Consider the following 25,935-nt stretch of genomic DNA (forward strand, 5'->3'; position numbering starts at 1 on the left):
CATAAGAGGTGCATGTAAGAGACATGGGTTCCATCCCTGGGTCAGGAAGATCCCCTAGAGGAGGGCGTGGCAACCCTCTCCAGTATCCTTGCCTGGAGAATCCCATGGACAGAGGAGCCTGGCGGGCTACAGTCCCTAGGGTCACAAAGAGAAGGACCCGACTGAAGCACGCGCCTTAGCACACAAAGACAGGAAAGAGGAATAATCAAGAGGAGGAAACATTGTATGCGAAGGTCCTGGGGTATGAGAGAACGTGGAAAATCAGAAAAACAGAAAGAAAACAAAGGAGGGCAGCATAATGAGCAAGGGAGGAGAGTGAGTGAGCAGGCAGGACACGAGAGGAAAGGCAGGAGTCACATCGCAAGGCCATGAGGTCCTGTCTGCATTTTACCCTCTTTATTGCGGAGGACCGTCAAAGGGCTAGAGAAGAAACCAGAACAGGCTGCTCTGTGGAGCACAGACAGACTTCCGGGAGGGTCAGGAGGAGAGGCAGGAATGTGTGGAGGACACTCGTGTGGTCCAGGTGAGAGCTCCTCCCTGTGCGTGCAGAGGCTCCTTGGCCGCTGGACCCAGAAAGGCAGCTGAGCGGACCACCGCCTCCCCGGCACATCGAGCACACGCTGCTCAGAGAAGCGGGACAGGAGGAAACGGTGCTGGGGACGGAAGGCGGGTGTCTGCCAAGGAGAGCATCCCAGTCACTGCTCCTGGGAGGGGCCCAGGTACTGCATCAGCACACATGCCAGGGGTCCCCGTCCCTGATCTGTCGTTCCAATCAGGTCATTCACCTGTCCTTTCATCATCACGCAGGATCCACAGCAGTGCCCTGAGGACAGCTGGCAGGGAACCCTGGGCACAGTGCAGTCAGCGCTTCCCTGGTTCAAGGCTCTGAGTCCTGCCCTAGGTTCGTCCATCACGGTCTTGTTCATCTGGGAGCGCCCTCCCTGGCGCCACTCAGCACAGCTCCCATGTGTTAACCTTAGTGGCTGGCAGGATCTATTTCTCAGCTTGTCCTTCTTTACTAAATAAACCCCTGAACATTTTTGTTTTCACCTTCAGTGTGGAGTTTGAGCTGCCCTGCTTGATTTAATTGTGAATTTTTACAGTCTACACATGCCTAGAAGCCGTGGGCTGTGGGTAACCTTTTACTAGAGGTCTAATAAATAAAACAAAAAAAGGGACTGCAGAAGTAAACCATAAATGGCCCAAAGACTGACTGACAGGCAAAAATGAGAGCTGTCAATTTTTTAATCTTTTAAAACAATTTTTGGAGAGTGAGATCTTATCATAATAGAACAGCTAGAAAGAAAAAAAAAAGGTAATGAAAAAACTTAACTCCTTTCCTTAATTTTTGTTTGTGAAAGTATCTCTACTGGAATTCATATGAAATCAATGGCATTGAAAGACCAAATTAATCTGTCAGTCACCTTTGTTTTAATTTATAGAAGGATGGCAGGAGACCATCAAACCCAAGAAACTCTTCAGGAGAAAAAAAAATACTTTTAATAAATAACAAAATAAGATTTAAAAAATTTTAAAGCTTTGTAATGAAACAAGGGCTAGAAACAAAAGTTAAGTACTTAGTAGGAAGAAATAAGCAACATAACCCATAAGGAAAACTTGTATTTTTGTCCTTAACATATGAGAAGAGGGATAAAAACTTAAAATGGAGTTCTATAAGTTTCTATCAAGAAATCGCACAATCTAAATAAATAAAATTTGAAAAACAGAATGGTGTATATATAATAGAATGGGTTTAGGAAATTATCAATCAATAAAAAAACTGTGTTCAGAAATGAGTTTTTAGTAAAACTTTTGTAAGGGGGGAAAAAAACCACATTGTGAGTCTACTTGAAGGGTTTAAACTAAAATTAAGAAAATGTTTTTTATATAATTTTTCTGTATAAATATACATAGATGAATATATAAAAGTATCAACACTTCATAAACAGCCAATAATAATCTGGGATAAAGAGGAGATATTTTTCCTAAGGCTACTGGGAACTCCATCTACAGATCAGCAAGTTTGTCCAGAGCCACAGATACATGCTCATCTTTTCATAAAGACATTATGTTAATAAGCTGAGATAAATATGGAAATGTCACTCTAAGAATTGGGGGAATTCTACAGAACCAAGGTCTATTCTGGGCCTGTCTCTCAGAAGGAGAGCATTACTAAACAGGAAAAAGATCCTCTGCTCAAAAATTGTCCAACAACATGGAAATGGAGTGAAGCACCACCGTGGGACTCACGCAAAAAATGCTAAATTTGCAGAGAGGCTCCAGGGATGTTTTCATTTGTACATTTTCAGTTAGGCATCTCCACCAAGACAGACAACTGAAAACAGCCTGGCCAGTGGTGGCACAAAACCTTCATCTAGCTGTACAGCCAAGAGGCTAATGTGGGAAACAGACGTCAACCCCCAAGACACTGCAAAGCGGCACACCTATCTTAGAGCCGCTTTCAGCAGAGCACGATCTATGCCCACAGCTGAGTGAACAATGCTGTTTTGATGGTGAACACCCTGAAGGAAAGGAGGCAAAGCCAGTCATTCAGACTGTTCATTCCATAGCTAAGTTTGCACATCGAGTTCTGGGCCAAAGAGGAGACCTTAGCGCTGTGCCCACACAGCGGGGCTCCGACCCAGGACTCCTGAGCCCCGTGGCTGTTTCATAGCCCTGTCAGTTGATGCCACAGCTCAGCAAAGAAACACCAGATTTGAGGATGTGCAGATGGACTTGCCAGCATACAATGTTCACGCTTGTGGATTCAGAGAGCAGTGCATTTCTCTTCCTCTTTTCATTGTGACAAACAGCTGGCATTTCTCCACTTCTTAGGGGAATACAAGGTCTGAAATGGATGCGAATGTAAATGAGCTTCATGAAAAGAATCAAATATCATGCCGTGCCCAGACCGGCGGGGTGGGGTTCGGGGTCATCTTCCTTCGGGCTGTCCCTAGACCCTGAATTGGATGAGGTTCCTGTCATCAGATTCGCCCATGCAGCAGTTCATCTACTGGCCCCTAGAGGGCACTCCCCATCACTGCTCTAAGACTGATGTCCTGGGATCAGTGTTTCTCTGACATCCGTCCTGCCATGATTCCTAGTGACTTCATGGTGTGGAGGGTATGCCTCCAACTCCTTGGCCTCTCAATTCCTTGACCTGTTCTCGCCCGAGAATCTCGTCCTGCACCTGACGGCAGTCACCCACTCTTCCTGTCACACCCTCGTCCTTGTGATTTCAAGCAAGCATGTCCCTAACCACTGCCGCTGACTTTCCAGCGCGCACCCTCTAGTTCCCGGACTCCAGCGGCCTCTCAACCTGTCCCTGGCCCCTCAATCTTCACTTTGCTTCCTAAGTGGCTAACATCTGTGGTCTGCCACGATCATGAATTCCCTGCAGAATCTGCCAGCTCTTGCAGCTTACTCATGTCCAATACCAAATGCCAACCATAATTAAACCCTACCCTGTGCCTGCACCATAAGCTGAAATTGGCTGAAGAATCACATAATCATGTCAAGCTCTCTATAAATTCATGAGCACTAACCAATTTGGTCCTTCCATGCTGCCCTGCAATCATCATACATTTCCTAAGCACAGACTTATACTTTCTCATTTCTCCTTCAATTTCTAATATCTCCTCCTCCATCCTAACTCTGCAGCTGACCTGGCTTCCTAACTTCCTAAGAAACATGGGAACAACCAGAAAGAGCCTTGGCAAGCTCGCACAGCCCCTTGATCTGGCCACATGGACTTCTTCCTGGTCGCCACAGATAAACTGCTCGTTGTTCCTTCAAGGTCATCAGCTCTGCCTATTCACAAGGTCCCTTCCTTCTCACTCACCCCTGGACGCCACAATAGAGATTCACCACGCCCTTCGTCACCCCTCTCCAAACACACACAGCATTCTTTTGTCTATTAGATCATTCTCCTAGATCTCTTGCTCTTAATTTCTCCTATATAGAACAACAAAAAGTAGACAAAAATGAAACAAAACCCACCTTCCTCTATAGCTGTTACTCCATTCTCGTCTTCCTTTTAAGAAAGGAAGGATTTCTTGAAAGATTTGTCTGTGCTCACTGTCTTCTACCTCTCTCTCATTCTCTTTCCTTACCCGCTCAAATTGGGACTTTTATCCCCATCAGAGCACCCAAACCCTCCTTGCAAGGCCACCCACAACCTTCACAGGGGGCTACAAAGATCAATCCCTCAGCCTTCATGTTACTGACTACTCGTCAGCAGCATTTAACCTGCTGATCACTCTTTGCTGCTTGAAAGTTTTTAGTTCTTAGATTTCACAAACTACTAGACTTTCTCCAGGAACAGCATCAGCTGCGCCTCCTCAATTTCCCTGCTGGCTCCTCTTCATCTTCTTGGCTTTAATTCTGGAAGGTTCCAGAGCCATTCAGTACCTTTCTGACTCATATTCATTCCTCTGGTGATCCGGTATTGTCCACCACTTTAACATATCATCAGCACACCCTTGATTCTCACGTTTATTTGAGCCCATGCCTCCCCCGCCAGCCCCTGAAATTGAGATTCAAATATGCAACTGCCTAATCTACACTTCCACTTGCACGTTCAGTAAGTGTTAGAGGAAACACACTGACTGAAATCGCCCACCCTGGCCAGGCACCATAGTAACTATTCGTGTGAATTATTTTACAACAGGAGGTCCTAGTAAGGAACAGAGAACTAATAAGCCACCACCAACTGGAAGAGTTCAGGAAAGGTCAAAAGGTGATGCCACGTGACCTGCTGACCTCCCAGAATCCTCCTCGTTGGAATCCATCTTGGCTGAGTAATGCATGCACCACCACCACGAAGGACTGAGTCAGAGTGATCGGCCAGAGAAAACCCAGAAACTAATCCCATCACCATAAAACCTGAGACTGTGAGCCACGTGGCACAGCAGTCCTCCTGGGTTCCCTCACCCTCCCACTCTCTGCCCAGGCACCTTTTCCCACCAAAGTCTCTTGCTTTGTTAGCACGTGTGTCTCCTCGGACAATTCATTTCTAAGTATTAGACAAGAACTCCTTTTGGGGCCCTGGAAAGGGTCCCCCTTCCTGCAACATAAGCACCACCTGAAACTCTTGGTCTTTCCCCCAAGACTTCATCCTCCTAGAGGCGTCCCCCACACTGACAAACAACTCCATTCCTTCAGTTGCCCAGGCCAAAACCCAAGTCATCTTTGACCCTCTTTATCCCTCGCCCTGTATCAACTGATTAGCAAATCATGTTCGCTCTGCCTATGAAAGCTACCAACACCCACCCTCTGCTTTCTCTTTGACCAGCATCATTCTAGTCTCAGCCACTACTGTCTGTTATTACTCAGGCCAGCCTCATAGCACCCAACTGGTCTCCCACATTCCACTTCTGCCCCCGCAGTCTACTGTCAGCACTGTGGCCAGAACGACGTGATAGAACGTCAGTCAAGCCGTGCTGTTCCTCTTCTCAACACTCTCCATGGCTCCCATCTTACAGCGGCTTGTAAGTCCCAACAAGCTGGCCCAGGCCACCTCTGAGCTCATCCCCAGCCCTTCTTCCCCTCGGCCACTCTGCTCAGATCACCCTGCTCCTCTCAACCTCTCCAGACATACTGTGGCCGCCTTTTCACCTGCTGTTCTGGAATGTTCTTCCCTTCATTTGCCACTCAGTTCTGTTCCTCACCTTTGGATTTTTGTTCAAAAGTCTCTTTAGAAACCACAAGCTCTTTTGTTGCACTTACTACCCACCTTTCCTACCTCATTGTCTCTGTAGCTCATATTACTATAGTATACACTATATTTTTAACTATTTATTTGTCTGCCTGACATGATAAAATGGAATTTCCATGACTGTATGGATTTTGTTTTATTCATTGCTATATGCCACATACCCAGAGCCTGGTCTAATGTCTAAAATGTCATGTATGCTCAAATATTCATTGAATATTCATTAACAAATTAATGTCTTTAACTACCAAGATGGAAGGTCTCTTCTGGATCATCTAGGCCAGGGATTGGCAAACTTTCTCTATAAAAGGCCAGACAGTAACAGTAAAAGCAGTCATAGACAGTATGTAAACCAATCAATGGGGCTGTGTTTCAATAAAGTTTTCTTTACAAAATCATGTAGCTAGCAAGATTTGAACTGTGAACCACAGTCTGCCAAACCCTGATCTAGGTTATTAGATCTGCTGCTGTGCATTAAAGTTTTAATCATCAATTCTCCCAGAATTTATTAAACAGACTTTGTAACTACAAGAGCTAGAAAGGACCATCTAGACCAAGAATCATCTAATCCAACCCTGTGGCAGACAGTAGATGTATACCTAGTCTCCATTCTTTCTTTCCAACTAAAACAAGTCCAATTTTATTGAAGGGACAGCTCAGAAATTTCTCAGTCTCTCTGAAGCTAGAAGTGACCACAGGACACAGTTCTGACCAAAAAGACTCAAAGAGAAGTTGAGTGGGAGGCCTTTTTAGGAAAAGTCCTTTAAAAAGGTTCCAGTTACCTGATGATCCTGCAGTCCCACTCCTGATCATATATGTGGAGAAAATTCTAATCTGAAAAGAAACATGGACTCCAAAGTTCACACTCAGTTCAGTTCAGTTCAGTTGCTCAGTCATGTCCAACTCTTTGCCACCCCATGAATCACAGCACGCCAGGCCTCCCTGTCCATCACCATCTCCTGGAGTTCACTTAAACTCATGTCCATCAAGTCGGTGATGCCATCCAGCCATCTCATCCTCGGTCGCCCCCTTCTCCTCCTGCCCCCAATCCCTCCCAGCATCAGGGTCTTTTCCAATAAGTCAACTCTTCGCATGAGGTGGCCAAAGTACTGGAGTTTCAGCTTTAGCATCAGTCCTTCCAAAGAAATCCCAGGGTTGATCTCCTTCAGAATGGACTGGTTGGATCTCCTTGCAGTCCAAGGGACTCTCAAGAGTCTTCTCCAACACCACAGTTCAAAAGCATCAGTTCTTCGGCGCTCAGCCTTCTTCACAGTCCAACTCTCACATCCATACATGACCACTGGAGAAACCATAGCCTTCACTAGACAGACCTTTGTTGGCAAAGTAATGTCTCTGCTTTTGAATATGCTATCTAGGTTGGTCATAACATTTCTTCCAAGGAGTAAGCGTCTTTTAATTTCATGGCTGCAGTCCCTATCTGCAGTGATTTGGGGGCCCCCAAAAATAAAGTCTGACACTGTTTCCACTGTTTCCCCATCTATTTCTCATGAAGTGATGGGACCAGATGCCATGATCGTCATTTTCTGAATGTTGAGCTTTAAGCCAACTTTTTCAATCTCCTCTTTCACTTTCATCAAGAGGCTTTTTAGTTCCTCTTCACTTTCTGCCGTAAGGGTGGTGTCATCTGCATATCTGAGGTTCTTGATATTTCTCCTGGCAATCTTGATTCCATCCTGTGCTTCTTCCAGTCCAGCATTTCTCATGATGTACTCTGCATAGAAGTTAAATAAGCAGGGTGGCAATATACAGCCTTGACGTACTCCTTTTCCTATTTGGAACCAGTCTGTTGCTCCATGTCCAGTTCTAACTGTTGCTTCCTGACCTGCATATAGGTTTCTCAAGGGGCAGGTCAGGTGGTGTGGTATTCCCATCTCTCTCAGAATTTTCCACAGTTTATTGTGGTCCACACAGTCAAAGGCTGTGGTGTAGTCAATAAAGCAGAAATAGATGTTTTCTGGAACTCTCTTGCTTTTTCCATGATCCAGTGGATGTTGGCAATTTGATCTCTGGTTCCTCTCTGCCTTTTCTAAAACACTGGCCCTATTCAAAACAGCCAAGACATGGAAGCAACCTAGATGCCCATGGACAGATGAATGGATAAAGATGCGGTACATGCATACAGTGGAGTACTACTCAGTCATAAAAAAGAACAAAATAATGCCACTTGCAGCAACAGAGACAGACCTAGAGTTTGTCATACTGAGTGTAGTAAGTCAGACAGCGAAAGACAAATATCACATGACATCACTTACATGTGAAATCTTTAAAAAATGATACAAATGAACTTATACACAAAAGAGAAATACAATCACAGACATAGGAAACAAGTTTGTGTTTACCAAGGAGGGTACGAGGGAGTGGGGAAGAAGAAGAGATTAATTAGGAGTTTGGGGCTAACATATATACACTGGGAACTATACTCAGTATCTTATAATAACCTATAAGCAAAAGAATCTGAAAAAGAATGTATAACTGAATCACTTTGCTGTACACTTGAAACTAACACAACATTGTAAATTAACTACACTTCAACTTGAAAAGAAAAACTTTCTAAAAAGAAAAAGTGATTCACAGGTGGCACACTACTTTTGCTGTGACCTCGGGGAATGGTAAGAGCCATATGCTATGTGCAGCAGAGCCAGAGGAGAGGGCCAGGAAGGGGGAGGAACTGTGGGGCTGGCACACAGGTTCTCTGGACGTCTTCTTAGGAGAGGAAAAATTAATCTCCTGATAAGCCATGGTAAGCGGCTTTTAAAGAAGGAAGATAAGTCCTTGGTTAAGCCACTATAAGTAACTTTTAAAGAGAGAAAATGAATCATCAAAGATCCTAAAAGAGACTAGAGACTTGAACTGACTCTTTCACTTCAGTAGCCTTCCTCTCGCACAGGCCCCTTCAGAGTAAATGTGTCCCACCACAAAAGACACAAAGTGCAACAACTGATGGAAACCCAGGCCTGCTGTGGCTGCAGCAGCTTGGGGTTTACTTTTCCCGCCAAACAAGCAGTCTAGAGCAAAGTGGATTTCACATTTGAGGCAACAGGTTTACAGTGTCAAGGCCATGATTTCTGAGTCTCCCATTTCCTCATGGCTACAACATGGTTGCTCTTACTCCACGTATCACATTCACATTCAGGACAGGAAGAGAGAAAAAGAGGTGATGTCAGTCCTTCTTATCAAGAAGACAAAAAGCTCACCCAGAAAACTTCAAGCAGATACTTGCTTGTATCTTGTTGGTTTGATGCATACTGTGTGGCCTCCCAGCTGCCAGGGAGTCTTAAAATGTGAACAGTTTTTATAGTCTAAGGAGCAGAGGCATGGGAGGGCAAAGGACGTTGAGAACAACTACAGGACAGTCCAGCTCACAGTGTGCGCCTCTGTGTGTACACTCGGATACGGTGCAAAGTTAGTATGTAGAAGTGATGAATAAAATGTGACCCCTGACAGTTTATATTTTTTACTGCCTGCCTTAAGAATATTTTTAAATGTGACAATATAATGGATTTTAGATTTGAAGCATAATCTGAAAAGCAGAAACACTGAGAGCTTTTCCCAACTCCAAAAATAAAGCATTAACCAAGTAGCTATATATTTATGTTTATATGCTTCCTATTAAAATTTAATCCTCCTGTCAAATAAATGCACATCCAAAACTTTAAAATATTTATTTCCTGTATATTTCTCCTTAAATATAAGTTTTCAACTGTTTAGCAAACTACATTACAATTTTAATTAACTTCTCAGGATCTACAAACCAGTTCTGTTCCCTCAGTTTTGCTAAATAGTAAACAGTTCAGTTATAACTTAAGTCTAAAAGATTTGCTACTTTTTTATCATAAGCTTTCCTACAAAGAAAGTCAATTACCCTATAGAGTCACCATTAGCCTTCAGTGCAAAAGCATTACATTCACAAATACTTTTATCTGAGCCCTTGGAATATGTGTTAAACATTAAAACTCTTCATCTTAAATACTCAGAAGATATCTCCTAAGAGCAAGGATATCTTCTTCCCTAACCACAATATTATTATCACGTCTTTTTAAACAGAACTAGAGCAAATAATCCTAAAATTTAAAATTTATATGGAACCATAAAAGACCCAGAATTGCCAAAGTGATTCTGAGAGGAAAAAAGTAAAGCTGGAGGCATAATCTTTCCAGCCTTCAGACAATATTACAAAGCTATAGCAACCAAAACAGTGTGGTAATGGCACAAAAGCAGACATATGAATCAATGGAACAGAACAGAGAGCCCAGAAATAAACCCCTACACCTATGGTCAATTAATCTAGGACAAAGGAGGCAAGAATGCATCAATACAATGGAGAAAAGACAATCTCTTTAGGAAGTGACATTGGGAAAGCTGGATAGACACATGAAATCAAAGAAGTCAGAACACACCCTCACTTCATATACAAAAATGAACTCAAAATGGATTTAAAACATAAGTAAAGAGATGAAACTCCTAGAAGAGAACATAGGCAAAACATTTTTTGACATAAACCGTACCAATGTTGTCTTAGGTCAGAGTCTCCCAAGGCAGTAGAAGTAAAACCAAAAGTAAACAAATGGGACCTAATCAAATTTATCAGCTTTTTCAGAGAAAAGGAAACCATAAACAGAACAAAAAGACAGCCTACAGACTGGGAGAAAATATTTGCGAATGGGGAGACCAACAAGGGCTTTGTTGTTGTGGTTCAGTCACCAAGTTGTATCTGACTCTTTTGCAAATCCACGAACTGTAGCCTGCCAGGCTCCTCTGTCCATGAGATCTTCCAGGCAAGAATACTGGAGTGGGTTGCTATTTCCTTCTCCAGGGATCTTCCTGATTCAGGGATCAAAATCTCCCGCACTGGCAGGTGGATTCTTTACTGCTGAGCCACCAGGGAAGCCCACAATCTGAGCTTAGCCTCACCTGAAACTGAAAAATCAACCCAGAAGTGAGATAAATACCAGAAAGTCATCAGTGTCATTGAGCCTCAGATGGACCGTTTGAGCAGCTGACAGTGTGAGCCGCCCACGATTAATGCTAATGAATGGACTGGGCTTTACCACACTCACAGGAGGTTCGGAATATTGTTGTTTACACGTACTTCGGTCTTCACAAATATGTGGTTTCCACAGGCTCAAAAATCATGGTTACTCTCAAATATCTAATGGCTTTTAAAGAAAAATTAGGTTACGATGAGGAGAAGCAACTTCACAACCATAAAAACAATTCTAAAATCTATTATAAATATTATAATAATTATGGATTTCCTTATTTTACTCATATCCACCAAATGTAACTTAAGCCCTATTCAAACTAATCAGTCAGTTATGTGTACAACTCAGCCTTCCGCTTCATATGACTGAACTTTCCTTTCCTTCTTGCAACGTTACAATTATGTGCTCCAAGTTTACTGTAACTATTAATACTAGTGGCTTTTCTCCACACGCTCACAATGAAAGGAACAGACAAAACCCTTTTTTGGTCACCTAATCAGTATCCTTTGGAGGAAAAGAAAACTCTAGTATGGAAACAAAAGCTCTTTATTTTTCTTTCTTTCTCAGCACGGGATGAAACACATTCTTTGAGTGGTTTTAATTAAATCCTAATACTTTACAAACATCTTTTAACAAAAATTCAAAATAAAGTACCTATTGTGAATGCTCAGCAGCTCTCAGTTCTGTGATGGCACCAATCTTTATAATCAAGTCCATGGTGCCTAAATCTGGCTAACTTTGAAAAGAAATACATCAGCAACAAAACTGGTAGGTGTTGCTTTTTTTTTTTTTTTTTTTTAGAGTAACATGACACTGTTTACAGAGCTGTTTTGCTCTTTTCCTTTTTCAGTACTGTGCTTATTACTTGCTTTCTAACCAAATACTATTACCAAATTATTTCCAGTTATCAAAATTTGGTAGGAAATTTAAATGGTCTTTTGTTTTCCAAAAGGCTTGAGTAAGAACACATTTGCTGTTGTTGACATCATCATCCTCTGCTATTTAAAAAGCACCAACTGTCCAAAATAAATGGGATTTCCAGGCTCTAAGAGAAGGCTAGAGCTCTTGTGTAAATAAGAACCTAGGCCACAGGGAAAAAACCAAGTTGGGTTGTGAATGCACAAAGCTCAACCAAGTCACAGCTCTGTTGCCAAATACCCACTTCCACTCATTCCAATAAGTTCATTTTGCTAATGTGCTGCTGTTCAATTGTTAGTAATTTAATGCAATCACAAGTTTTTCTTTTTTACTTATTTGTAACAGGAGAGGAAGAAGAGGAAAATGACTGAGCTCCCCAGGACAGGACGACCCAGCTTTCTCCAAGACTCCCCTTCAAGAGCAGCACATCAGCCACACCACAGGAAGCAACCTCTGGGCTTCCTGGAAATTGTGATGATATTGTTTCTGACCCTCAACATGCACTAAAAAAACAAATCTGGGTGTTAATTTCAATTTAATAAGCAAATGAGCTATTTATTTTCAAATGATGATTACCTGGGTCAATAAATAGGCATTTTAACCACCCGCTCTAGCCACAGAAAGAAAATAATGTGTCAAATTCTTACAACTTTCAACAATTCCACCGAGTATAATCTAACCAATCACTCTTCCTATTCTCCTTCCTCTCAGCCTTACAGCACAAGCTTTCTGCATCTTGTTTTAAGTGAGATATATGATTACTTCTTAAGCCTCTTTCAATTCTGCCATCAGCTTCCTAAAGAATATTCCTGAAGGCCCTGAGAAAACCATATTAATTTCTAAAGTGACTGTCAATCTTGTAGTCACTTGCTATCTTTCTTCTGTTTTCCTTTGTCCCTATCCACCCACTCACTTAAATTTATCCTGATTTGTAAAATTCCTATACACTTAAAGATATTCTGGGATTCTATATATGTATCTAAGGTCACTTGGGAAGACTAATCTGACTGATTTTGCAGCTCCCTGATCCTCCATGAGATACACTCTAGTTAAAGGAGAAAGAAGATGAAAGGCCTTTGCCTTGCTATTGAAGAGGATCACTCTTCAGTAACTTTGTGTGCTACTGGCGCACAGCTGAAGTGCAAAGCTGTAGGCGGCAGTCCTCTACAGAACTCAACCGTCCAGCTTATCACCAGACCTCGGCTGGAAGACGCCCGTTTCTGGTCCTCTTGCTCTCCCAGCTGTTGAGAGACGTGTTTTTCTTACCTGCCACTGCACATGCTTGAAAGTTGACTCACATCCCCCTACAGCCTTGGCCTACCAGCTTTTTCTTGATATATCTCTAAACACATGGAAACTCCTGGGTTATCTCAAAAAGTTAATGTCTCTGGCTTCAAGATGAGTGTCCTCCTTGTCATATCTTTGCTCCCTCTCTTCCCTGCCTCCTCACAGGTCACTCTTTCCACCCACTCTGAAGGCAGGCACCTTAAAGGTTTTCACCCTCTGCTTCATCATTCCACAGGTGTTCTCTTTGCTACACAGCCTTCTGGCTGCTGGGGAGACTGCAGTGCAGGAGGTGGGGGGTAGAATAACTGTCAAAATCTTTGCTCTCAGAGTCTGTGCCATGCTTAAGAGAGACAATAATAATAAAGTGCAGGATAAAGTGAGTGTCAAGAAGAAACACAAACCACAGTAGGAGGAGTTAAAAATGTACGCAGGGTGGTTAGGAAAGACCTCTTTGAGGAAAGTACACACAAGCAGATCTGGCCTCCGCAGCTGATCATCCATTCTATGGAAGATGCCATAAATTCCCTAAATTCCAAGGACAAGTCCAGAGTCTCAACTTCCCTCTCAAGCTCCAGGCCCACATATCCAACTGACTGTCCTGTCTACAAACACCTCTATGCCGATACAACGGTCAAAATCAACCCCATTCTCTCTACATGTTCAATGTTCCATGCATGACATTCTTATAATCTCTTGTTGCCCTTGTAAGTCCAAGTCCAAGAGGATCAGAACTCTAGTTACTTCGATGGTTCTTTCACTGCATTTGTCCCATTCAGTCATCCATCAAGAATCTCAAGGATTCTCTCGCCGAGAGTCTCTGGCTCCTGACTCTCCTTTCTATCCACTCGAGCTCTGTTTCTCTGCTTGCCATGACCTTCACATTAGTAGTTTCACCTACAGAGCCTCCCTCCTCCAATCCATCCCACATCCTACTATTGCACTCCATTGCCAAAGCCTTATGTGGCTCTCTCCAATACAGTAAGTCCAAATTGGGGGCGTTCTTTTTCATTTGTAGTTACACCACTCTCCCTAATATACCCTGTCCACTCGTTAAGTTAGATTACTTGCTGTTCACAAACCCAGTCCAAGAATCTCCCTCCTGAAGGAACCTCATTCATGACACTCCCCTAGATCTACTAGATATGACACCTCTTCCTCTGCTTCTTTTGAACTCTGCTTTTCCTACTTAACGTATTAAGGGTTTAATTATGAAGTTTTCCATAAAACATAAAAAGATACATGTAGCATATTAACAGAACACATTAAATAGAACAAATGTTGATTGATATACCAAACAACTAGAAAAATCCAACATTTTTAATACTGTTTAGACTCCCCAGGTCTTCTCTTCCAAAGGAAACCACCATCCTGAATTATTTTTCCATAACTTCTTGCTCTTGTACATAGCTTTACCATGCATGCATGTCTTAATAGTGTCTGGTTTTGCAAAGTTATATTCATGGTGGCAACACTGACTGCAGTCCTTGGCAAACTGCATTTTTAACTAAGTATTATGATTTTAAGGTTCTTTCATAAGGATGTGTGTCTCTGAGATCCATTCATTTTCACTGCGACACAGCATCCTTCTGTTGATGGACACTGGCATGGTTTCCATTTTCTGCTGTCAAAAAAAAAAAAATCCTATACATATTGCTGTGCATGTCACCCAGGGCATGTGAATATAGGACTAGAATTTCTGGGTTGTGGGACACGCACATGTTCCACTTTTTATAAGACTGATAAATATGTTTCTAAAAATGACTATCTATTGAAAAACAGCAATGTCTAAAACTTTTACTTATTTCATATTTTCTACCTAGTGGCTCTAATACCTAAAGTCTTTGGTGGTCTGGTTAAAGTTTTCGTTGACATACTTTCTCTCATAGTAACTCTCCATCATGTGTGTTTCATTTTAATTTTACCTCTTATTTTGAATTCACAGTTGAGCACTTCTTTGAGACCTGAATAGAAAGAGCACTGCTTCAGGAAGGATTTTCATTTACTTCTGTCAAGCCCCTGGAAGCTTCATATAACTAGGAATACCTTAAACAAAGATTCTAACCCATTCATTTGAAAGTGTGATTTTGTCATTAATATTTTGTCCAACATTATTAGATTATTTGCAGTCAAAATTTCTAGGATCTCCACTTGACAAAATTGCCAGGAATTAAGTCCCTATATTTCCTCTACTTTAGTATGAAACTTACATTTCACATTTAAACTGCATCTTACATTTTATTTACTGCACATTTGACTTTTTTCTCCTCTTAGAATGCAAGTTCCTTGACAGTAAGGCTGATCTGCTGTATTTATCTGTGACTCTTTCACAGTTTTCACAGCAGCCAGCAAAGTATATTCATGGCTTTGAATGAATATTTATTAAACAAAAATATGCCCAAAATTCTGTAGTATAAAAATCTAAGGCACAACAATTAGTGGTAAATAATGCATTCAAAACACTAAGATCATGGCATCCAGTCCCATCACTTCATGGCAAATAGATGGGGAAACAGAGGAAACAGTGTCAGACTTTATTTTGGGGGGCTCCAAAATCACTGCAGATGGTGACTGCAGCCATGAAATTAAAAGACACTTACTCCTTGGAAGGAAAGTTATGACCAACCTAGATAGCATATTGAAAAGCAGAGACATTACTTTGCCAACAAAGGTCCACTAGTCAAGGCTATGGTTTTTCCTGTGGTCATGTATGGATGCAAGAGTTGGACTGTGAAGAAAGCTGAGTTCGAAGAATTGATGTTTTTGAACTGTGGTGTTGGAGAAGACTCTTGAGAGTCCCTTAGACTGCAAGGAGATCCAACCAGTCCATTCTGAAGGAGATCAGCCCTGGGTGTTCTTTGGAAGGAATGATGCTAAAGCTGAAGCTCCAGCACTTTGGCCACCTCATGAGAAGAGTTGACTCATTGGAAAAGACTCTGATGCTGGGAAAGATTAGGGGCAGGAGGAAAAGGGGGCGACAGAGGATGAGATGGCTGGAAGGCATCACTGACTCGATGGATGTGAGTTTGGGTGAACTCCGGGAATTGGTGATGGACAGGGAGGCCTGGTGTGCTGCAATTCATGGGGTCACAAAGAGTCGGACACGACTGAGCAGCTGAACTGAGCTGAACTGAATGCTTTGGGGATGCCTAATTTATTGTTTTCTTTATTTTACAATTTGGACATGACAGTACAACAGGCTATATATCACAATGTTTATGACAATGAAGGAAAAACATCTTTTTAAATAGATTTCAAAAAATAAGTTCTCTGAGGAAGAAGATTTTAGAGCTTGAAAAGAAGAAACATGCATGAAGAATATGGAGAAAAGTCTTGTAAGAATCCAAAGATGTACTGGTAAAGAGACCAGTATATACTTTAAGTTTTCTAAATTATAAAGAAACTCATGAAATATCATATATGACCTCAGATAGGAAGTTAAAATGTATAATGACAATATACTTTTGCTCCTCCTATGAAAGCTAATGCTTATAAATTATCAAGGTTTTACCTAAGAAGCTGGTCATTAAAAGAAAATATATATCAAATATAATTTCTCGAGGCAGAAAAATCACAAAAGTGGACTCCCTTCAAACCCAGTTATTGATGGCATTCTGGCATTATCATAGGTGACAGCAAGCCTATGATGTCAAAAAGAGTGTAAGCACATTCCCCAAAGGAATAAAATAAAGGAACACAGAGCAAAACCCCTTCTTTAAAAAAAAATCATAATACTATACATCACATAGAATTTTTCAGTAATAAGTCACCTAGTCTGTATTTTGATGATATCAACAATTTAGCTTAGAAATTCAGAGAGAAATTTGATTCTTACAGACTACATTTTATCAATGATCATATTTAGCAGAGAGCCAAACCAACTAAAAAAATGTACTATGACATTACTTAGGGCTTCCCTGATAGCTCAGTCGGTAAAGAATCCACCTGCAATGCAGGAGACTCCAGTTTGATTTCTGGGTTGGGAAGATCTCCTGGAGAAGGGATAGGCTACCCACTCCAGTATCCTTGGGCTTCCCTTGTGGCTCAGCTGGTAAAGAATCCGCCTGCAATGCGGGAGACCTGGGTTCGATCGCTGGGTTGGGAAGATCCCCTGGAGAAAGGAAAGGCTACCCACTCCAGTATTCTGGCCTGGAGAATTTCATGAACTGTATAATCCATGGGGTTGCAAAGAGCTGGACACAACTGAGGGACTTTCACTTCACTTCATGACATCACTTGTAGAGAACTGGGCAGGAAGTTATAATGCCACCCTGAAGTTCATATACCACATGTGCAGCCGGAGTTTGCATGAAAAAAGAACAATTCATAAAACCAAGTTTGTTCAAAAACAACCATGAATAGGAAAAGTCACATCCAAACATTGTAAGAGTTTGTGTGTGTGTGTGTGTGTGTGTGTGTAATTTAAAAAAGCACAACTAAAAAGGAAATCTATTTATTTCTTTCCCCTACTTAACTAAGCATTCAGTCTATAATCAACTGGTTAGTATGAAGTATTATTAAGGCACTATTTTTACAGTACCTTTTTTATGGGAGTATGTTATACAAACAGTGGTTTTTTGAAAAGGGGCACAAATTGGTTATTCTCTTTTATGCTTCCTATATTAAGTCAGACCAAAGCTCTGGATCTTTGCATTAAAGGTAACGTAAGTAGAAACAAAAACATTTAAATATTCAAAATGTCTTTTGATTTTACTCTATTCATTCTATCACAGTAAAGTTTATTTATCAAAAATCAATTTTCAAAGAACCCTACATTTAAAATAATTTCAGAGGTTTCACATTGCAAAAAACAAGGGGGTGGAGAATCTTTTAATAAGTTACTGACTACTTTAGAAAAAATACATAAAAACAAATTATTTAATCATAGTATAAAATACTTTTTAAAAAAATTCCTTATTATTGTGGAGGGTCACAGATATCAAACATACCACTACTCAAAAAGACAGGGTTATTTTAAAATTCTGCACAGATGATTATTACCATGTCATTTTAGAATATTTTATTTAAGGCACTTTTACCATTAATAAAAATTAAATGTCAACTGAAAGAAAATCATCCAAACAGTACAACAGAAAAGTGGTCTAAAGTTGTGAGCAGATAATTCATAGACTAACATAAAAGGCCAAGCTATATTTGAAAATTTACTCATCAGAAAAGAGATAAATTAAAACTGGAAACCATGTTTTTAATCCATGATTTTAGGGAAAAAAAATTTTTAATGTGATAATAACCATTGGGAAAAGAGTATGGAGGAGATGTCCAGTTTCTGGTCTAATATATACAGAGCTTAGAGGCCATCACTCTACACTGACAAGTAAAAAGCTGAACAAACTGAAAAACCAACAGCTCTTCTTAGATCCATCAGAAGAGTGAGGTCACACGATGAACAACTACCTCTACAACTGGATAAACAGTCACATAGAAAGAACCACGGACTAGGGCAGCCCCATGAGCACAAAGGGCCACAGAAACCAGTGCCTGGGTAGGAAGATCTGAACTGTAACTGAAGATCTACTGGGGGCTTAGATAAATGTGTCCTGAGCATTATATAAAATATTCCTATGTACATACTGTCATGAGAATCTCTAGATATATTATTTATGAAAAAAAAATTTTTTTAAGAGAAAACAAAGGAAGCAAGAAAGGAAGAGTATCACAATGCCTTTCCACAAAACCAAGTGGTGTCAAGCTTGCCACAAACATCACTAGAGAGGATTTTGACCAAATCACCTTGGACAGAAACTTGCAACCCACCTATAATGGTTTCAGTTTATAGCTTCAACTAAAGACTAAATTGACTTCCACGCACACAGCTTAGGTTGGTTGGTGAACAAACCAGGAACCAAACAGAAATTTGGACCTAGGAAGGACTTTGGGGACCACTGAGCTAGACCCCTCTTTTACACATGAGGAAACTAAGGACAAAGAGACTTATTTTAAAACAAACAACTAATTTCATAAAACAGTTAAGAACCTGACCCCCTTGCTTCTCATCCAGGCTTCTGGATATATATAACAATTTACTTTGTTATAACATTTCGTAAATATCATCTATGCCTCTTGAAAATTCTCAAGTGGTCCCAGAAATTTTTTATTTTCCAATCCCATTTCCAACTCCAAATAAACTGATTAAAATTCATATTAAAATATGATTACACCTCATATTTACAAGTGTAATCTAGTAGAGAATTCATAAAATTTAGCATGGTGGAGGAATTTAGAAATTGTCTCTTGTTTAACTTTTTCTTCCCCTATAAGAAAACAAAACAGAACTTAAGTAACTTGCTAGATCCAGTGAGTCAGACACACAGTTAAGAGCAGAACCCAGCTGTCCTAACTCTAGGAATAGTCTTCTGTATTCCACATTATGTTTTACTTATAAAAGGAAGGGGCAGCATGATCTTGCAAAACAAACACCCACTAACTAACCAGCTGAGCTTGGGCAAGTCACCAAACTCTTGTAAAATAGGTGCTTCAAGGATTTAGTGAGCACAGGTGATAAACTGAGCTCTAAAGTTTCTTACTCCTTTCCAAGAGTCTGGAATTTTTAAGATGGAGTTCAATAGGCATGAGGTCATGGGATGAAATGGGAAAACAGAGTACTGCAACCTAACTCTCTGAGTAGTTTCAAAAGTTATACAAAAGGTGAGGGTAACAAAGTATCAGAAGAGAAAGGAGGGGAGCTCGAACCTGGAGATGGACAACTAGCTAGTGAATCTGTGGTTTCAGATGCAGTAAAGGGCTTCAGGTCACTCTCAACAGGGAGAAAATTGACATGCGCCATAACCACAGGGTTTCCAGGATGTGAACTTCTCCTAAGGGCTGACTTTTCACCTCTTACCACTCCTTCCCATTGTTCTGAGAACACATCTGGTATAGCTGGACAACTAATAGCAAATTACATAAATTATATATGTTGTTAAGGCCAAGATTTGGTTTTCTTTAAACCCAGCATTCCATGATGGTAACCGTTAGAGCAAAAGAACAAAAAGAGTCTGTATCAGCATCGAGTCTGATGCTGATACATTTGAGGATGGAGTAACATGAATATCATCAAACTTTTTCTGAAAAATAAGGCAGACCTCAAAGGCCGTTGCTAACACATTCCTCAGCTCACAATTTGTTACCAGATGATTCTTACCAGCATGCATGTAGTTCATACCAATATTTACATTTTCATAACCTCAGGTCATATGACTGGAAGAAAGCACCTGTTACAAAATCTCTTCATATTGAGTTTTTTTCCCTATAGTTATTCACTCTCTTCTTCCTTCAGATAAATCCAATTCTTTTTTGCCTATAATCTGTTTTTCTTTCTCTCTCTACCCTAAAATCTTCCCTAAAAGGGCATGATACTTACTAAGGGCTGAGTGACAATGCTTATAAATCTGAGGAAGTAATTCAGTTTTATCCCCATCCCTGGAACCCCTCATCTAGTCCATCAGTTGCATGCTTATATTATAAAACTTATATTTGGTCCTTTGAATGGACTTTCATAAATTCTAAGCGGAGATCGCTTTGAGATGAAAAGTGTTTTGAGTAGGTAAAGCCTAAATTCTGACAAGATAGCTCGGGGCAACCCTTGCTAGCCAGACCCACACCAGCACCCTAAAGGTAGGGCTGGGGAAGGGGTGTGACTAGACACTGGACACTGTGGGCAAACTGGAAAAAAAGCCCTGAACCCTGGCTGATCCAGCCCTGCTGCCCGTTGGGAACATGTTGCTCCACGTAAGAGTTATGTAGATGCCGAGCCCTCACCATGCCAACCCCACAGTCATATCTCTGTCTCTGTGCCCACATTCCCATCTTTCCCTCTTTTCTGGCTTCCTGGGGCCAGTTCTAGGAGTCTGCCATCAGTGAGTCCTTTCAGGATGATTTTTTTTCCTAGACACTTGTCTGTATTGTCCCCACCATATAATTCGCACCTCATATTATCCTCTTAATTCTCTACTTGGAGATATCCTCCAGATTAAACCCTGTGCTAGTCTTTCCCTAGTTTATGAGTTCATGGCTTCTTACTCTAACTTGTTTTTAACATTTTATATAAAGCGTAGAAGAACTATGGTTTATATTTCTTATACAATTTCATAAGCCTTTAATAGAGGTAAGTTCAATGTTAAAAAGATGGGGAAATCCAGAGCCAAATAGTTCTAATCAAAAGTAACAGTTATCTATAGGGAAATTGGTAGGCTATAGAAAATCTTTCCACAGATTAGACAAAGGCATCCCTTCTTCCAACCAGATGTAGCTACACAATGGCATATGGAGCCAGGCTAATCTTCAACTCAACCCTAGACAACTATAAAAAGAGTGAAATTGCATCACAGAAAAGATTTCAAGGGAGGTAGTCCTTTGAATTTTGTTTTAGTAGAATTTTATTCTATTGTGTATCATTCTAATCTTGGACAACGTTTCACAACTTGGACATTCCATTGGTTAGATGGTAAATTTTATACAGTAATAGCTATTTTGATGAAATTTCTTTTAACACCAATGTGAATTGAGTGTCTAAGTCCATGCTAGGCCCTGGACTTCAGTCTAGCAATACAAACATGATACCTGACTCATGAAGCTTACAGCTCAGCAAAACAATCTCTGTTTAGAAGAAAATTACATTTTTTTGACATTATACTTACTGATGAACTTGTTTTGCATAGTCTCCAGCAGAGCCTGGTGGGCATCTTCAGCTTGTAGAGCGTGTGAACATTCTCTAGCCAGTATGGTGCGCACGAGATGCTCCCCACACCCTAGAAATCCAAGGAAACCAAGAACGGTTAAGCAAAGGCAGTACTAAATATCCTTCTTGTCTTAGTAGCACTAAGATGCCCATATGCACCACTGAAGAAGTAGTTATGTTGGAAAATAATTCATTGATGGATGAAATGATTTCTATGTGTAATCTGTTTAGTAACGTTAGTAATGAGATTTGGCAGAAACTAAAGAAACATAGAACTGTCTAATCTTGAAAGGAAATGAAGAAAATAAAAATAATTCCCCTTTCTCATATAAATTATTCCCATAAGACAGGAATTTACATTCTCTACCTAGGGACTATTAAGGGTTCTGTTTCATTTTCTTTGCTGAATAATCACAAAAAAATGTTGTATAATTTCCACACAGTAGGTTCTTACTGGTTATCTATTTCATATGTAGTAGTATGTATATTTTAATCAAAAGTTCTTAAGTTCACGAAATTTAAACCAGTACAAACTGATGTAACACACGGTTATGTTTGGCTAGTATGTACTCTAACAGACATTAGGCAATAAATCTACTGTGAAAATATAATCTGCAATTTTTAAAATAGTTCCATTCATTTCAGAAGTTTTCTTTCTATATGTAGACCTCTTCTCCTCTCCCTCCTCCCTGTGTCCCCGTATACACACGCACATATGCATACACACGTGTGTATATTATGTATACACGTACATTACACACTCATCGTCAAAAATACAAACTGTGCAAAACCTGTCAATGCTTTTCTTTTTAAATCACTTATATTTTGTCAGAAATCTTTGTTGTTGTTCAGTCATTGTGTCCAACTCTTGGCGACCCCATGGACTGCAGCACGCCAGCCTCCTCTGTCCTTCACTGTCTCCCAGAATTTACTCAGATTCACGTCCATTGAGCTAGTGATGCTTTCTAACTATCTCATCCTCTGCCGCCCCCTTCTCATTTTGCCTTCCATCTTTCCCAGCATCAGGGTCTTTTCCAATAAGTCAGCTGTTTGCATCAGGAGGCCAAAGTATTGGAGTTTTAGTCTGACTGCCAGAAATAACTTTCCCATACTTTTTGGTAAAGTAAATGTAAATCTCTTTCAAGATCTCAATATCTCTTTGAGAGTATCTATACTGAAGACCTTCATCTAGGTATGCAACTTAATATATGACTTGTGGATAGGATTATGGTGATCCCTATTTTGTTAAAGCTTTGCACTATTATTTTTATAACTGAGGAAAAATTAAAATAAAGCTAATAGAGAAGAAACCATTTTTGACACTTATTAAAGCTCCATAAAATTTAATTCCCTTTGTATACATATTTGATGTTGAATAGTGAAATGTTATACTTTAGAACAATAATAATTATTAGGAAATTGGCATATTATAAGCTATATGGGTGTTCAGAAGGTTATGTACACATGACTCAAGTCAAACAGCTAAACCACATGAAGTTAACATTACATCAAAAATACACAGTATGTGGCAGAGAAACTCTTTCCTCTGTTGTTATACAGGAATATATAGGGGTTTTCCAAGAAACTTAACATTATGCCTTCTTTTCTGACATATATCACCTTTATCATAAGAGCCTTGACACCAAAAGCTTGTTCTCCTGCACGTTCCAATCAAAGAAACTCTGACTTCTGTGGTTTTATGCACAGATTTCTAAGGTTTCTTATAACATGCTACCATACAGCTGAGGGCTTCCCTGGTGGCTCAGCTGGTAAAGAATCTGCCTGCAATGTGGGAAACCTGGGTTCAATCCCTGGGTTGAGAAGATCCCCTGGAGAAGGGAATGGCTACACACTCCAGTATTCTGGCCTGCAGGATTCTGTCCATGGGGTCACAAAGAGTCAGACACGACTGAGCAACTTTCACATTCATACAGCTGAAGTGTGATTCACAGCCTAATAGGTCCATTCTTTATTCATTAATATTAGAAATAAATCTTTCAATACATCTTCCTTTTGTTCTTAATAATGCAAGCAAGAGTGTATTTATTTCCTCAGATTTTAGCAGAAAACATGGGTTATACACAGAATGAAGACCTAACAACAAACCAAGAGGAAACGGGATAAATAACAAATTCTAAAAGAGCTTAAAATGGTACACACTTACTTAGCATCAATAAGAAAGACAGCTAAATGAACTGAAACAAACAGTGAATTCACAGCTTATGTTTTAAAAAAAACACCTTTGAAGATGCTGTGGAACCAATTAACTATTCTGAAATGAATAAATGAAAGAAAACAATCAAGCATTTCTCTGGCGTTCCTATAGGAACTCCATAGCAGGGTAGTCAGAATGTTTATAAAGGATAATTCTCTCCACAGCACTATCCTGGCTAATAAATGAAGAAGAAGTTAACAAAATTAGAATAAAATCATTTGTAATCCATAAAGTAATAATTGATATAAGCAACAATCATCAATGGCTGCTAATATCACAAAAAGATATAATCAGATATATGTCCCTTGATAAAATTACACATTTATAGTCTTCCCCATGACAAAAAAATTACACCTCAACCTGATCAACTGCAGATGGTGATTGCAGCCATGAAATTAAAAGACACTTACTCCTTGGAAGAAAAGTTATGACCAACCTAGGTAGCATATTCAAAAGCAGAGACTTACTTTGCCAACTAAGTTCCGTCTAGTCAAGGCTATGGTTTTTCCAGTGGTCATGTATGGATGTGAGAGTTGGACTGTGAAGAAGGCTGAGCGCCGAAGAATTGATGCTTTTGAACTGTGGTGTTGGAGAAGACTCTTGAGAGTCCCTTGGACTGCAAGGAGATCCAACCAGTCCATTCTGAAGGAGATCAGTCCTGGGTGTTCTTTGGAAGGAATGATGCTAAAGCTGAAACTCCAGTATTTTGGCCACCTCAGGCGAAGAGTTGACTCATTGGAAAAGACTTTGATGCTGGGAGGGATTGAGGGCAGGAGGAGAAGGGGACGACCGAGAATGAGATGGCTGGATGGCATCACTGACTCGATGAACCCAAGTCTGAGTGAACTCTGGGAGTTGGTGAAGGACAGGGAGGCTTGGTGTGCTGCAATTCATGGGGTCGCAAAGAGCCAGACACGACTGAGCGACTGAACTGAACTGAACTGAACCTGATCAAGGCTCTAAATTCAATTATTAATTTCAAGGAAAGAAAAAAAAACATCTGCAAGACCTACAGCTAACTTCATATTTAGTTGTGAAACACTGAACTGTTTCTCCCTAATATCAGGTTCTATGAAGACCTACAAGACCTTTTAGAACTAACACCCAAAAAAGATGTCCTTTTCATTATAGGGGACTGGAATGCAAAAGTAGGAAGTCAAGAAACACCTGGGGTAACAGGCAAATTTGGCCTTGGAATACGGAATGAAGCAGGGCAAAGGCTAATAGTGTTTTGCCAAGCAAATGCACTGGTCATAGCAAACACCCTCTTCCAATAACACAAGAGAACACTCTACATATGGACATCACCAGATGGTCAACACTGAAATCAAACTGATTATATTCTTTGCAGCCAAAGATGGAGAAGCCCTATACAGTCAGCAAAAACAAGACCAGGAGCTGACTGTAGCTCAGATCATGAACTCCTTATTGTCAAATTCAGACTTAAACTGAAGAAAGTAGGGAAAACCACTAGACCATTCAGGTATGACCTAAATCAAATCCCTTATGATTAGACAGTAGAAGTGAGAAATAGATTTAACGGACTAAATCTGATAGACAGAGTGCCTGATGAACTATGGATGGAGGTTCGTGACATTGTACAGGAGACAGGGATCAAGACCATCCCCATGGAAAAGAAATGCCAAAAAGCAAACTGGCTGTCTAAGGAGGCTTCACAAATAGCTGTGAAAAGAAGAGAAGTGAAAAGCAAAGGAGAAACGGAAAGATATAAGTATCTGAATGCATAGTCCCAAAGAATAGCAAGGACAGATAAGAAAGCCTTCCTCGGTGATCAGTGCAAAGAAATAGAGGAAAACAACAGAAAGGCAAAGACTAGAAATCTTTTCAAGAAAATGAGAGATACCAAGGGAACATTTCATGCAAAGATGGGCTCGATAAAGGAGAGAAATGGTATGGACGTAACAGAAGCAGAAGATACTAAGCAGAGGTGGCAAGAATACACAGAAGAACTGTACAAAAAAGATCTTCATGACCAAGATAATCACAATGGTGTGATCACTCACCTAGAGCCAGACATCCTGGAATGTGAAGTTAAGTGGGTCTTAGAAACCATCACTATGAACAAAGCTAGTGGAGGTGATGG

The 25,935-nt window shown here is 40.4% G+C and overlaps 1 protein-coding gene across 6 annotated transcripts in view; it reads right to left on the reverse strand.

Moving 5' to 3' along the window:
* Positions 1 to 25,935, reverse strand: part of TASP1 (taspase 1) — a 273,068-nt gene that overhangs the window by 77,249 nt on the left and 169,884 nt on the right. For 5 of the 6 annotated variants that reach the window (XR_006055806.1, XM_027976480.3, XM_042230423.1 and 2 more), the window contains one exon: positions 21,576 to 21,686. Coding sequence is in view for 5 of the 6 variants with exons in the window: in XM_027976480.3 (XP_027832281.1) it covers positions 21,576 to 21,686 (111 nt within the window). In the remaining variant the exon portion in view is untranslated. Of the gene's footprint in view, positions 1 to 1,261; positions 21,687 to 25,935 lie in introns of those variants that run through there. The other variant, XM_060396849.1, reaches the window with a different exon arrangement.

The sequence above is a fragment of the Ovis aries genome, chromosome 13 (genome assembly GCF_016772045.2).
Source record: "Ovis aries strain OAR_USU_Benz2616 breed Rambouillet chromosome 13, ARS-UI_Ramb_v3.0, whole genome shotgun sequence".
Classification (NCBI taxonomy): Eukaryota; Metazoa; Chordata; class Mammalia; order Artiodactyla; family Bovidae; genus Ovis; species Ovis aries.